The sequence below is a fragment of the Amblyomma mixtum genome, chromosome 10, assembly GCF_055824585.1.
Source record: "Amblyomma mixtum isolate Tamu chromosome 10, ASM5582458v1, whole genome shotgun sequence".
Lineage (NCBI taxonomy): Eukaryota > Metazoa > Arthropoda > Arachnida > Ixodida > Ixodidae > Amblyomma > Amblyomma mixtum.
This window is the reverse complement of record NC_143021.1, coordinates 96,929,059-96,944,361: the sequence shown is the minus strand read 5'-3', so window position 1 is coordinate 96,944,361 and position 15,303 is coordinate 96,929,059. Positions and strand designations below refer to the sequence as shown.

The 15,303-nt window shown below is 45.4% G+C and overlaps 1 protein-coding gene across 1 annotated transcript in view; it reads right to left on the bottom strand.

Annotated features, from left to right (window-relative positions):
• Window positions 1–15,303, bottom strand: part of LOC149326487 (carbohydrate sulfotransferase 10-like) — an 88,893-nt gene that overhangs the window by 7,345 nt on the left and 66,245 nt on the right. The window contains exon 2 of the mRNA XM_089564590.1: window positions 12,879–13,525. Within this exon, the coding sequence (XP_089420716.1) occupies window positions 12,879–13,525 (647 nt within the window). The remainder of the gene's footprint in view (window positions 1–12,878; window positions 13,526–15,303) is intronic.

Here is a 15,303-nt window from a genome sequence, read left to right as displayed (position 1 = left end):
TTGCAGAGCTGTCATGCTTGGATTCAATTCACAATGAGTATTTAACAATTGGCTGATAAAGTACACTTCTGCAATGTACGTAAAATGAATAACTTCTTCCTACGGGAAGAAAAATAGTTAAGCATAAAGTAGAAAAGAACGCGCTGCTTTTGATAACGAAATCCTTCACCGAACAGCATGTTCGGTGCGCTAACACGATGATCATATACGCATACACATTGGGGAAATGAATTGATGTCCGCGCGCTGTGCGACCTCTGTGCACGTAAAGAAATGGTCTTTAGTAACCCGCAGCCATCAACTTCGTGGTATTCCATAGCACCCTACAGCTTACTGGCGCTAAACACACTTTCCATAACACACCGCGCCCTGCCTTGCGGGCGAGCTATGCTTACCATATTATAGCGGGTGCTGACAACCAGTAAGGTTACGCGTTACTTAAAATTCAGCTTTAGAAGCTCTACAAGTGGTCGTGCTGCAGCAAAAAAATAGCCATAAAGTTACGCTATGTTCTAAATTGGATTAATATGGAAGCCGTCTAAAGGTGTAAATATTTAGGAATGCACCCAAGTTCTAGCGAAAAAATTTTACTTCCTAATGATAAAGTATTATAAGGTTCAGTGAAGGAAAACCCGTCACCGGAAGTTGTCCTCAGACGTTCTCCACAAAATGTGTCCACAGGAAGTAGCACCTCTCACGTGACCACATTTGAAGAAGAAATTACCCCGCACTGGTTTCCAACCGAGACCCTCTGCGTGCCAGGTGGGCAAGCAACGCATTTACCACGAAGGGGTTTTTTGTTTTATTTATTTCATGGAAGTCAACCTCGCTGACTTATCTGATTCTTTACTTACACACGCACACTATTCCGCAATGCAGTAGCACATTATCATACACTGCATTCCACCAAGGTATCAAAATTGCGGGAGACATACACATGCGTGAAGACCGGGGCAACCATTCAGGCGGCCAGTCCAATTCGCCACAAACACCCGCACCAAGGCGCCCTGTTCACTGAAGAGGGACTTAAATGAACGAGGTGGATATCTGTGTTCGTTCGAGTGTGTAACAATGGCACGAGGTGAAGGCCTTGTGATTTGTATGACGGTAAATCATACTGGGGATATGTAGTGATGTTAGACAACGATGTCTTGCAGAAAAAGTGTCTTACGTTCCAATGCAACACAGCGCAGTGCTCGGTAATTTTTTTCTTTCCTGTAGACGTCCCTCCCTTGTGGTCTAATGCTGACGTCATAGGAAAGCATGGTGACATCACTGAGGAATTTCTTGCCTTGGACGGCGACGGGCGCCGGTTTTCGTGCTAACGAGACGTATAATGCTTTCGCACTGAAGGTTAGAATGTTCAGTGGCAGCTAAGGGCGCTGCAATTTGGTATGTTACCATTTGACTGGTGTCGTATTGTATTTGCACGCATTTGAAGGCAATACTGAAAAAGAAAGATTCTTCAGTGGTCAAGCGCCCGGCTCACGACTCATGGGACAGCGTTTCCAGCTGCGTTTCGACATTTTTTTCTTTTCAGAACAATCGCTTTTCTTTCGGAGACAACAAGAAATGGTGCCTGAGTGACGCCCCTACCATGTAGACCACTGAAAAATTCTGCTGTTAAGTCATGATTGTTTTACTATGTCACTTTTTTGGGTTGTTTTAATTACTTGCGCGAGGAAGTTGTGACGTCACAGCCTCCTCGGGCAATAGTGATTTTCTCGACATGCCAAGAACTACGCCGGTTTCTATACTGAAAGAGACCCGTAATGCTGGAGCAATAAATGCAACCTTCATGAAATACAACGGGGCAAACAGCGCGTGTTCTCTGTATACAAATTATTTCTTCATTTGTTTCGTTGAAAGAAGAGTGGATCACCGTGGCTGTTTCTGATCGATGATTTGAGAAAAGGCTGTAATCACTGTTAGTTACAAAAGTCTAAACTACAGAGATTATCTAGACGTGCTTCGCCTACTGAAAACTTTCAGTCCTTTCTTTTTCTGCTGATAACAAATAACGTTCAACTGCAAACATCCGGTAAACATACTGCTGGGAGAAAAACTGTTACGCCTTCACAATTGCACGGAGCATGCACCTTTTAGAGCAGGGAAAGACAGAGGCAACCTGTAAAAATTGCTGTAACTAGCGAAGAGCATCACAAACACTTTCAAATTTATTCATATGTAGTGAAATGTTGAGGGACCAGTCCACATGCAGAACATTAGCAGTAAAAGATTTTTCTAGGCTGCGTATGGAAGTGGTCGTATAAACGGCACCATGGCTGTATTTTAGCACTGAAATTTTAACGACACCAGGTGCGCCGACAGTGGAGCTTAAATATATTAGAGACATCTGTGCGGCCGGATTCGTTCAAGCTCTTTCAAGAACAGTGCGCTATACATCATACCAGGTGTTTCATCTCACGCTTTGCACGATTTATAAATAGGCTTTTTGAGTTACAAGAGCACTTCTTTGGGCATACCTTTTTCAGCGGTATAATGCATCGGAATACAGTTAAGATGTACTACCTAGCAAGCTGGCTAAGTGATATTCAATAGTTAACATATGAAGACATGAAAGTGAGTGTCTGCATTGCCCCCAAGGTGGCTCGGTCGTTATGGCACCCGGTTATGGGGCTGCCCTAGATTCGCAACGTGTTTTATTAAGCCGCTACTGTCAGGCTCCTTATTCTAGAGAGGCGTGAGCCCACCATAAGTAATATACATATCGTCTGCTGGAATTTCAAAAACACCGACACCCTCGGCGATGTGGCCCAGCAAATGCTGGCTACATCATGCAGAAATACAGTGCTTTAGAGAAGCTTCAAGGAAAAGCAACCTATCCAGTGCACGTAACGCGCCGAAATAACCAAAATTTATTGGGCCGCAGCGCCGAGAGTAAGCACATTTTGGAAACTGAAAGACGGATATGAACATTAAGCACGCAGAGCTGCACGACTCTGAATAATTAAGAAGCCTAGCCGCATTAGTTGTTAGGTTAATTACTCAATATTAGTCAATATTAGCCTCCTAAATAGCACGCCTCAGTTGTATTCAAATTTGCTACATCGCTGACAATGGCATTCCTAAAAAGCGCCCTCATAGCTCAAAAAGCGTATTTTTAAAATTTTGTAGAATTTTCGGTGCCACGCCATGCATATTAAACTATGTATATTAAACTTAGCAAACCATATTGCTAGACTTATAATCTTGGGGATTTCAGATGTGTATCGATGATACCATCGAGTATCTCTGTCGCAAATCAGTTTTAGTTTGCTATCTTGTATCAGTATCGGCAGTACAATCTTTAGGTTATCGGCATTCAAGTATTGCGCGCAGCCCTCCAAAGCTACACCGGCTGCTAATAGAGTAAATGTCGTGACAGCAGGCCACTGTGCTCTGTTCCCGAACTGCACGTACAGGACACTGTGAGATTGCTGGCGAATGAAAATTTCCCTTAACGCGCAAATTTTGCTTGCTTTCTTTTAACGAGGCCTTCGTTGTGGCCCATTGGTTATGCCGCTCGGCTGCTGATTTGAAAGAAATGGGTTCGAACCCGGTCGCAGCTGTAGAACTTCTATGGAGGCGAAATTTCAGAGGCTAGTGTATTGTGCGATGTCCGTGCGCCTTAAAGGAACCCAGGCGTTGGGAAATTTCCGGGGCCCTTCACTGGGGCGTCCCCCATACCCTGAGTCGCTTTGGGACGTTAAACCCCGATAAACAAAACCAAATAACTATTTCTTTTACTGAGCTGCGCGTGCTCTGACTTGGGTCTAAGATTTAGTCAGTGCTCATTGGAGTCTTTGCGTTGGCACATTTTATTGAGGAAAGAGCCACTCGACTGGAACTACATTGTAAACTCATAATCAGAAAGTAATGTAATTAGTCGAACATAGAGTCAAGACGCAGCCTTTTAGACTCCTACTCAATGGTACCGCTGTTCCATTCTTCCCGTGGCTACTGCTTCCGCAATAGAAGGATTGTATTCACTGCAGGAGAGGGTGCGTACGCAACTCTGGAATCACTGTGGTGATTCAGGAAAGTTCACGACAAATGAGTGAAATATGACATAAGCATTAACTCCATCAGAAGGCGCTCCTAGCATTTCTTCAATTCTAAGAATGTAATATTTAAACGGCTCCTTCAATTTTAATTTTGTAGAGCGGCCCGGCGGTCGGGGTTATGATGACGAAAGGATTGTTTTTAGATGCTGCAGGCAAAACTTTACCCGTGCAGCAATGTTTTTCGCTTCTCAGCTCCATCATAGTCAAACAATGCAGGAGAACAAATTGACTTTAATTCAACATGCAAAATTTGCTTGGAAGCTGTTCCAAGAAAAAAAAATAGAAAATTTAAAATAGTTATGCGAGGCAAGTTTTAATTCAGATTGTAAGCCGTTGCAACAAAACGAATGAAAGATGCAATTTTTACTGCTACTCCCAGAGCGTTAGGCATCTCGCTTCCTATAGAGGACATGCGCCGAATTTGATCGTGCAAAGCTTGCTACGCTATCATCTTGCAGTTTTCGTGCTATGTGTAATAGAAGCGTTCGCCTCAGGCCGCTTGCGAGGACGTGGTGCAGCAGTGCCTAGCTCTAGCCTCGCGTTGATGCCAGCACCTCGCACCGCTCCATCCTGACCGCTCAAAAGTCGCGGACCGCGCAGAACGCTTGTTTACTCAAAATTATATCTCCTCTGTTGCTCACAGGTGCTCAAATTTACTAATGGTGAACATCAATTTTTAAAAATCGTAAATTGCGATCTCCTTGCTTAATATTATAAGAGAAGTAGAAATGTTTGCGTGCGGTCCCTTAACTGTGCCTGATACATAAAATTATACACAAAATATCGCATTCGTTTAATGAAGTAAGAAAAGGAAACGATTGAAATCCAAAAGTTGTAAGGGAAAATGTTAGTTTCCAGTAAAATTTTGTGGCGCTTTGACACACTATGTGCTAAATGTTAAGGTGGTTTAAATTTTTACAATTGAATGGTGCCACCAAATGAAGCGCATTTTGAAACTAAGAAACAAAAACAGCTCCTCGCGGACGCATCTCGCCAGCGCGGGTCGTAAAACGGGGGAGAAGGCAACCACGGAGAGCTAGCCTTGTGTGTGTGGCTGCCCCCTCCACCAGCACTCGCCGACGGGGCGCGCGGGGGGATTGCGTCAGCCATGCCGTCGATTGTTCGAGAACGTCGGCGACGCTTCTACCCGAAACCAGCGGAGAGTGTGTAGCCTTGTCTTAGCCTTGCGTGCGCTAAGACATGCCCTCTTCCTCTTCACTCGCGTGTAGGCGGCGGCGACATGACAGAAAAATCCAGGTGCACCTCGAAGCCACTCCCGGCGTTTGACCAATCAGGGACGCGCGCCAGGCGCGAGAAAGAGAAGGAGAAGGAGACGGCGCCGGCCGATACTGTTGGTATGTCCGCGCCTACTTTGGCGCGTACAACAAACAGACGCGGACCCAGTCTATATAAGAGGGGCGTTGACCTCTGTCAGTGCAGTCTGAGGCACCGTATAAGCTGCAGTGAAGCACGCCCGCTCGACTCCCGGGACACCGCTCGCCAAGCCGCGGTTCAACGAGGCAGCGCGCACCAGCCTGCGGGATGGCATCATCGTGGACCTCTGGTCGTTGGACTGTCGCAGCGCCCGGTAAAGAAATTGTGTTTTGTTTCTTTGCCTCTCTCTTGTGTTAGTGCACTTTAGGTGCAATATCCTTTTTCTAGTGTAGTCTCTCTCGAGTTTAACCTTGCACATATTGCACTGGTTTGTTAATAACTTTGTACGTGCTTGTGCTAGTGATTGTGAAACCCTCTCCATCGACTTATTGCTGTATAAACTTTGTTTTGTTTGTAAATCTTTGGCTCCAACCCATTCTCTGGCTTGCGACCGCCGAAAGCTGGGCACCAAGCGGCCAAAAACCTCTTGTCACGTGGCAGCTGGTCTCCACTGAGCTTGCCACGCTGATTCGGGGGCACCTCATTTGAGTCCGAGACCACTATCCCCCCTCAGTCTAAGGGATTTCTGGGACCGCACGCTAAAGTGCGTGAAGTTCTGTGAAATTTGTTCTGGCGTCCACGACAGGACGTTTGGTGTTTGTAAAGAGTCGGGAGGAGTTTACGAAGAGGTCGTAAACGAGTGATAGCAGCAGAGCGATATTGTGGGGTGCCGCGCCGAAGCGGGTAGTGAGGTTCACCGTGTAGAGGTATTCATTGCTTTGAAGAGTTCGGTCTCCAATTATGAGCCCAAAGGAGCTAAACGAGCTAGTAGAGGCCGGCATCCAGATGGGGATGACCGGAGCCGAACTGCGGAAATGGGTGGACCAGGAAAAAGAGAGGGCTCGAGAAGCAGCAGAAAGAGAATGGAAGAGGAGGGAGGAAGAGGCCGAAAGGGCTTTTCAAAGAGATATGACAATCGTTCAAAGGAAGCTTGCTGAAATTCGGCGTTTAAACGACGTCAGGAAGCCAGTAGAGCTTAACCCCGGAGAGGCCGGGTTCGAGACTAACGAGTATGATTTGTTAGCAACCATGGAGGAGGTTGTAAGTAGCTCCATAAGTCAGAGCTTGGCTTTGGAACAGCCTGTTCCTGCAGCTGAAACCACAGAAAGTGAAGAACCGACCGCAGTGTCGCTTCCTCAGGAAATTGAAAGTGCAGCCACTGCTGAGGTAGCAGGCACTGAGGAGAAGGCCAACCTGACGTTTCAGTCAGAATGCACCTTAATGAAGTCGCCTGAAGGGGACGAAAGGCGGAGCTCCAGCGAAAAATCACAGTCCTGCACACCATAGAGTTGCGGTAGGTACAGTAAGGAAGAGCGGTAAATTTTCAAAGAGAACCAGAGCTCCGATGTAGTAATAGCTGAAGAGAGCACACTCAGGGAAAACCCGGAAATCATTCCGAGTGAACCCTCGGGCAACGAGGAAGGGTTTTCCTGCAAGGAAGGGGAGGAAATCTGCACCTATGACGAAGGCGAGGAAATTTTTGCCTCTGAGGAAGAAGACTGCGCAGTGGAAGGAAAGGGGCAGACTAGAGAAAGGTCGGTTTGCGACTGCGCTGAAAGTAACCAACTGACGAAGGGAATTGAGGAAGTAGTACTGACCACAACTGAGGAGAATGATTCTTCAATGAGTCCTGAGCCATGCTTCGAGCACTGCGCTCGAGCAAGAGTCAGAAAGAAGAAAAAGAACAAAACACCGGTCCGAAGACAAAAATCTGTCGATGAAGAACAAAAAACGACTGAAACAGTGGATTAAACGCGGGAACACATCTCGAATAAGGCAGCTGGGAATGAACCCGGTGTGGCCCATAGAAGAGCTTTAAAGAAAGCATTAAGAAAGAGAAGCAAATGGAGCACCGCCGATAAACGTGGAATCTCACCGGACAAAGCCTCAGAGAAAGGTCAGGAGAAGAATGGAAAGAAACAGACCCAAGCTAGAGACAGCTGCGACGGATACAAGTAAGCTGCCCGAACATCACAGCAAAGTCAGAAAGAAGTTCAGAGGATCAGTGTAGTGACAGTGTAGCGGCAAGGGCAAGGTCTCATGGTTAGCGCATGTGCACCTTCCAGGTTACGCATGTCCAGCTTCCTCAGGGAAAAAGTTTGAAAATTATTAAATTGTAGGATACTGTTATGGCAGTACTGAAGGTAGTGATCCGTTGTTTTGACGTGCAGCCACATCTTTCTTTTGAAGTGTTTCCACCGATCGCTTTGAACAGTTAAGTATGCCATAGACAGTCGATGAGGGATGCTTTTGACGATGGCAAATGTGAATAAAAAAATTACAAGATGGCGTCGGGTCACCTGCAAATATATTGTCACGCGCTACCTATGGACCCTGAAAGAACAAGGAAGTGCGCACGCCGGACAATAAGTTTTGGTATCGTCCCGCTGACGCATCAAGCTCGGGTCGACCTGCCTGTTTAAATAGGCTTTGTAAATAAAATCAGCAACAATTTTGGGTGCTAAAGCCAAATATTAGATTATATGAAAGAGGTGCGCCCATAAACGGTTTCTCGCTCAAAAATGGTCCGGTCCAGAATTTCTGGGTACGGCACAATGTTCGCTCCACAGTATCGCCACGTTGCTGACAGAGCTCCTGCATTTCTCAATCAGGCGTTTAACTTCCTCAGCGATGAAAGGCTTCAGAAACTAGCGAAGCACGTTACTCACAACGAATGGCTTGTTCAGTGACGGTAACAGATTTGCCAACATTCCACAAATCATGTAGTGGAGACTCCTACCTGGAAATGCATCTGTTGATTGAGGAACCTCTGGGCTCTCTTTCATATCGATTAGTGAATCATAAAGGCAGTCCTAGACCATAAATGTCGTCCGCCTGTGAAATCTATTGCAATAAAAATTTTTGCAAAACCTACTTCTTCCGTTTCTTCCCTAATGACTTCAAAACTGTGCACTTTTAGTGAGCACTCAAGATTATTGAAACACCTCAAAGCAGAGTGTCATTTGTCATATGCAGCTTTTTTAAAACCTACGAATACTAGTTAATGTTTGAGGACGGTAAAAATCGGTCTTGTTGCGCATACCCAATTTTTTAAACCTGCACGTGCCGTGAAAAAACTACTAGGTAGTTACCCCGCTACTATTGAAGATAATCAGCACTAGTTGGTCACTACTGCTCTGAACGGGTGCTCCGCCTCGGCGCCATGCGCGTACTTTCCACAAAGCGACTGATGCACAGCGTAGCCGCTGACGACTTTTTATAACTGCCGCGGCTGCAATTGAGCTGGTCCGAAAGATGTTGCTGCGCTACGCAGTTAAATCTTCCTATTTCACTAACTTCGCCATCAAACAACATGGCGAAATTTGCCCAAGGTGTGACGCGCTTGCTATGTGCGCGTGGCCACGACGTAGCAGTGATCCCTTCAGTACTGATCCCCTGTCTACGTAGCAGTAATTAAGGTTCTGACTATTGCGCACATTCCGATTGGTCAATGCTACAGCTGCTGCTACGTGTATGCCACTTCACGATCGATTTCACAATTAGCACAATCAAAAGTTTCGTTCCGTTCCTTCGAGCACATAAAGTACTCACACAAACGCTAAGAGCCCCCCACCCCCACTCTCCCACACTATTCATTTATTTATTTGCTTACATTATGTGCCACAAATAGCATTCCTATCTGGTGTGTGGCGCACCACTGCACATTCAATCATGCATGATGTGTAGGCAAAATAGGAAGTCCTATGAGCACGAGGACGCTAGATCACACATATTTAACTGTTAAAGGTGAAAATGTCCACGGTTGTATCTTTCGGCACTCTAGATGTAGTAAACATGGACTGAATGCACAGTGATGGAGAGCGACATCTGTGCTTTTCAGCATAAAATACCCTATGGCTTCTTGCAAAATGCCTGGGCACTGTCGGTTTAAGTGCTGATGCTGGTTCAGGGCGAATTATTTATCCTTGCAAGTATTTTTGTACGAATGAACAATCATTAAGTTTATGACTTGTTAACATGCAGTGGAAGAAGAATCAGTTTAGCCAGCAATCGACCATATTAGAAGTAGTATTGTCGCCCCATTTCTCGGTCATATCGGATACGGACCGACCTCCGTTTGACGCGTTCCGTCATTGTGCACTGTACAGATATCACAGCTCCATAGAGCGCTTGAGAACTGCAATTTTGGCAGAATGAGTGACTTGTAGAGAATGAGAAAACAGTCTGAATTTAAATTGCTTAGTGAAGCGTCCGACGGTCCCCTAAATTACGAACAATCGAGCGTGTTAAATAATTAACGTGGCTAATGTTGACTTCACTCTCAATATATACTCCTAGGTCGCGAACAATATTACCACGCTGTATTGTATCAGTATGAACGGTGTATTCAAAGAGAATTGGTTCTTTCTGACGTGTTAAAGAGATTCGCATATTCTGTTAGGAATCAGTGTTACAGCACGTCGCGTGCATCACTCTTTTATGCAGGTGATATTTTTTGTGCAGCTCTTCGCAGTCAGGCATTGAACGGACCGTCCCGAGAGATTTAAATCATCAGAGAATTTTATTATCTTAGAGTGATTGATACAGTCTTTAACATCGTTCACAAACACATAGAATACTAACGGGACAAATTTTACCCCTGCAGTACACTAGAGCTCAAAGGGTGACATGATGATATGTGCTATATCATGTATTCATTCATCATGTGTTCCGCAGGAGTGGTCTGTGCTATCCCCTTAACGTGTGGGAAGACCTATGTTGGCCAGACTGGGCGCTGCATCAACGAGCGCTTTGGGGAACATGCCCGAAATTTATCAGATTTAAAGGATAAATATGCACATTTCGTAGCGCATATTATGGGTTGCGACGGATGCGAGGCATGATTGAGTCAGACTAAGATTCTCGGCAAAAGCGCAGATAAGAAGGCACGTGAATGTCTGGAGGTTTTTCACATAAGGAAACTTGGCAATAGGAGTGTCAGCACCCCATCTCTCACTTTTTTCGACCGAGTTCGAATTTTTAGATGCCGCCTTTAAATAATCTTTTTCAACTTTTTTGTTTTTGTTTTGGCTACCGCTTGCTCATGTGTGCTCGCTGTGATGGTCGCTTCGATATCTTTACCTTTCCTGCCCTCCTCCTTCTTTTTCAGTGAAACTTCGCTATATAAAGGCGCTGCCTGGTTTCAATAAAATTAGTTGTGAGTTAGCGCTTTGTGTCTCGTCCTTGTCTTTTCGTGGTTTGCATGCTCTGGCACTATTTTCTTCAAATCAATTATGCACCAACTCGCCCAAAAAGAAGTGCGATAGTTTGTAGAATCGCTGTTTTTCTAGTAGCAACGAATGGCTAACTAGGTGAATTGCTTTCCTAACATATTCCTAAATTGCTTTCCTAAAACTATATAGCGTGGGCCTCTTTCTTCATTCAAATAAGTTGGCGCAACATAATTTAGAAAATAAACCAGATTACTATCTAAAAGGCGGCCAGGTAAAAAGCCGTGTTGCTCATTGTTTAGCTTATTCTTGAAAAAGAAGCGTGAACAGGTATGAGAAACACGGTCGACAGAGATGACAGCAGAGAAACTGGACTATAGTTTAACACTCGTCGGTCAAGCTTCCTTTTTAGTGTATTGGCAAAACTAGTGATGGCTTCTAGCAGAATGGAAATTCTCAAAGGTGCAAGGTTAAGTTAAAAACGTGGGCTAAAACATGTGTATGACCGCCGACGCAGCCTACTATAACAAACATCGCGATTTCGTCAGAACACCAATATTTTTTTTGTTTAGCAGGGAGCGTACAGCTGCTTCTCCCTGGCTAGAACAAACGTTCTCAACAGGAAGGAAAAAGTCGTTTTGTTCTGGAAGGACTAACTTTTTGGGGCGACTGGAGCTTCGGCATAAACGTTAGCTAAATAATCGGCAAATTTATTACAGACGGCCTCACGGTTGCAAACAGTTTCGGAAACGCATGACTATTTCTTGTTTAAGGCTTTTTTGCCCTCTTCCGTATCGAGGTAAAGGCGTTTTTCCTCATGTCGATAAGCAGTGTTCTTGTATACCACTCATGAAGTGACTTCAGATGATACCATCGATGACAACGCAGTTTTTCTGCGAATTTCTTTCCTCGAATAGGCGGGGAACCAGTGCGGATACCTTGAGCCTTTTAACACATTTCTAAGAATGTATGAGGCCATTGCAGTTGCAATTCTTCTTTTGTGCAGCTCTAGGGGCGCACGTTTCTGAAAAGAAACTGCGTTTTCCCAATCAGCATTTCCCAAGTATCTATACCGTCCTAAGTAGACCCCACTGACTTAGTCCCCCGTAATTTCCCATTGACGTAGCCAGGTTAAGTACAGTTGAAGATTCAACAACATCCTCACATGGACGGTGTCAACAGAGATCGGCGCCAGCACTGGTAGAGGTTCCGAGATAGTGGAATTGATGGCGTTTGTCAGAAAAAGGTCTAGCAGGCTTCTTTTTGAGTGGGGAAGGCAATTTTTTTTAGTTGGAGCTGCGCAAAGCTTGAGAATTCGAGCAGGTGGTTTGCTTTTACCCGAACCTCACAGCTTTTTGGAACGCAGATCCTAGTCAACCAGGTTAACCCTGGGAGGTTAAAATAACCCATCATATGCACAGTATATTTGATGCAATTAACACGATCATAATGAAGGCATAGACATTTTCGGAAAGTAAAAAGAGGGGAATAATAAAAGAAATTCAAAGAACTGAAAATAAAAGAAGACGAAAGAAAGAAATGCGTTTATGAAACCATGCCTACTCTATCACCTTACGCATACATCTGTGACCATATCAGTGGAAGAAAAAAAACCCTGCAGACACTAAATAGTCGTGGTAACTAAATATATTATTATTGATGACAATATTAACTGGTTTTTGAGGAAATGAGATCGCGCAGTGTGTCTCACATCTCTGCGGATGCCTGAGCCGCGCCGTAAGGGAAGGGATAGAACTGCAGTGAAAGTACAAGAGAAGAATGTAGTACCGTAACGGAGGGCTTGTGAATAATTTCGACCACCTGGTGATCTTTAACTGCTCTGATATTGTAAAGCACTCGGGCGCCTTTTGCGTGTCCCCTCCATCGAAACGCGGCCGCCGCGGTCGGGATCGCAACAGGAAACTCCGGCTTATTAGCCAAGAGCGCTAATCACTGGGGCACCACGGGGCGTTCATTATGCATGAAGGCCTTTCAATTACTCTGTCATGCTAGGAAGCAATCTCGATTCTGTAAGTGGACTTTATGAATTGATCTCAAGGTAACCTTAGTTTTAAAACCCACTTTACAATTTTACTTAAAAGGTGAAGGTAAACAGGAATATCTTTCATTAGACGCTGGTTTCTAACAGTGCTAATTACCATGTAAACGCTAGCATATTTTTCCTGCGCAGGCAAGGAACGAGTTACCTCATGGTGCAGGGCTGGCATCGGGTCGTGTAGGGTGTCCAGTGAGGGTCCCAGTATGTGACGGGCTCGTTCAATATCCTCTCCACAAACTCTGCGAACGTGAATGTTCCATTTGGTCCCCTGCCTACGAATCCTCGTTGGTACAACAGCTTGGCTCCCCACACGTAGGGATTGGTAGTCCTGACTTTATTCAAGTACGCAGAGACCAGTCTTTCAAACGGATGCCGCACTATGATCACCTTGGTGCAATTGGACTTGTCTCTCCAGTAGGTCCCGGGAAGGACGGCGCGATATATTCTCCGGAATGACATGAAAATGATGTCAGCGGTTTGATTCGGACTCAGGGCCTTGTCGGCTTTCAAGACGAGTACCTTGAGACTGGATGTGGCTGCCTTCGGAACCGAACAAAACGCGAAGTGATGTGGCCTCACCACATAGAGGGAACACGTTCTCCACGTGCAATTCGGTTCCTTTGAGACCCCTTGGCGACCTCCAGTATGACGTAAACGGAGAGATTCGCCGTATGTTTTGCAGGCTGAGTCCATTCTGGTGAGCCTTGACGCCAGATCGTGCGCAGTCTTTTCCGAGAGGGCCTCCAAAATCCGGATGGAGCGGTCCCTCGAAGCGCTGCAGTTGCACACTGAATGCTGCAGCATGAAAATGAAAACATTTTGCGTGTGAACGAAAATGCCTTGAATCCTTCAGTTACTGCAGTCGTGTTATTTCCAGGCACACCTGCATATGACATTGCAACCCTTCTCTGTTCATGACATGGAGAGAGTTTTACAGACGAAAGAAACAATTCAATAATTATTTCCAATCCTTGAAGTCTCCTTATGAAGAAATGCAATTCCGCGGCGCCTTACCAGAAATTGAACCTTTAGGCAAAGCACTGTGCATAGACTACATGTTAAGTGAAATTCTATTAGCGTTTATCGCGTCTCAAGTGCTGACACGTTAACGCTTCTCATGCGAGAAAACTTTACTGTGAGTTCCACTTTAGCAGGAGCAAGCGGCGGCGATTAAAACTAGCAAATAACTGTGGTATTTAGTAACATTAGTTACTCATTTTGTCGTTTTATTTTTTCCGCTAGGCTCCTTGTGAAACACCGTCACGGGCAAAAATGACCAACGCGTAAAGATCACCTGTCCTGCGCCTGTCCCAGCGAGTCTTGTCACCCCTCGCCTCTTAGGCCACCTTTTTAACAGTGCGTACACATGGCGGTTGAGCCTTCAGCACATGCACAAGAGAACACAGGACTATTACTCCAATATACGACGTAACACTAAGTGTGACGACTTCAATAACGGTCAGCATTATTCAGTAACGTCTAGCAGATTGACACAGCGTTTCCCAGAATGAGATAAATTAGGTGGCATTCTTTATTCACAATTGTCGAACACCAGTCACGATGATTTGTTACCGTTCCTGTCAACAGATTGTGTAAGTGCAACCAGCCACAGCAGGGCCCCGACTGAAATCGAGACGCTTTACTAAGAACGGAAAAACCTTGAACTGAAGAGCGGCAGTATATTTACGTTTTAAAAAGCACTGTGTGCTTGATTCCACTCTCTAGCTACAAAGGAATCGAGCGCAGTTCACGAATCGCAGTTGCCTTAATCTCTCTGTTAAACAGGGAGCCACGATGGACACAGGTGGGTCACGATATCCTTTTCAAGGAAGAAAAAGCAATCAGTAATCAGCGTGAAAGTAAGCCCCTGGCTTTTCAGGCGGAAATCTTGCAATTCGTATTAACCAGTCGCGCTCAAAGTTCTCACGTTTCTGCTAAACATTTCATTCAAGGTTTCCATCGCGCCGTCCGCTAACTCGCTCTTTTCGCGCACATGTCGCTTCTTCGCTGGGGAGTTCGTACAAATTTAGCATCGAAACAATTTCATAAATGCGATGGCAGATTTTTTCCAAGTGCCATTCGACCCATGTACTCATGGCTCAGCAGCCTTTTCCAGAAGTAGCACCTTCACTGTGCGAGTAACTTCCTTGTTATTCTCACGGAAAAAAACTCTATCAACGCCATTTGAGTTATTGTGATTCATAACATAGCGGGAGCAGAGATTGCCACTGCAAATGGATAATATTTCTGTGCTGGCCACCACTGAAAGTGAAGGGGCAACCAACTGTGGGTCTGAGTCACTGGCAGGATGTGCATGGCTGCGCCTATGGCATTCTTATCCAATCACAGCCGTGTTTCAAGAAGCGTGCAAATGTTGTTGCAGCTTCGAATTATGCTTCTTCTCTCAGAGATGATCGCCGAGCATAAGGGACACGCGCAGACTGATAGTAAACCTGCGACTCCTTGTACCAAACTGAGAGGCTGTAGGCACGAAAGGTCGACGTCGTCTAAATACGCGCAGAGTATACATGGGAGCTCGCTCAGAAACACCCATACTCCCTTGATCTAGTGGC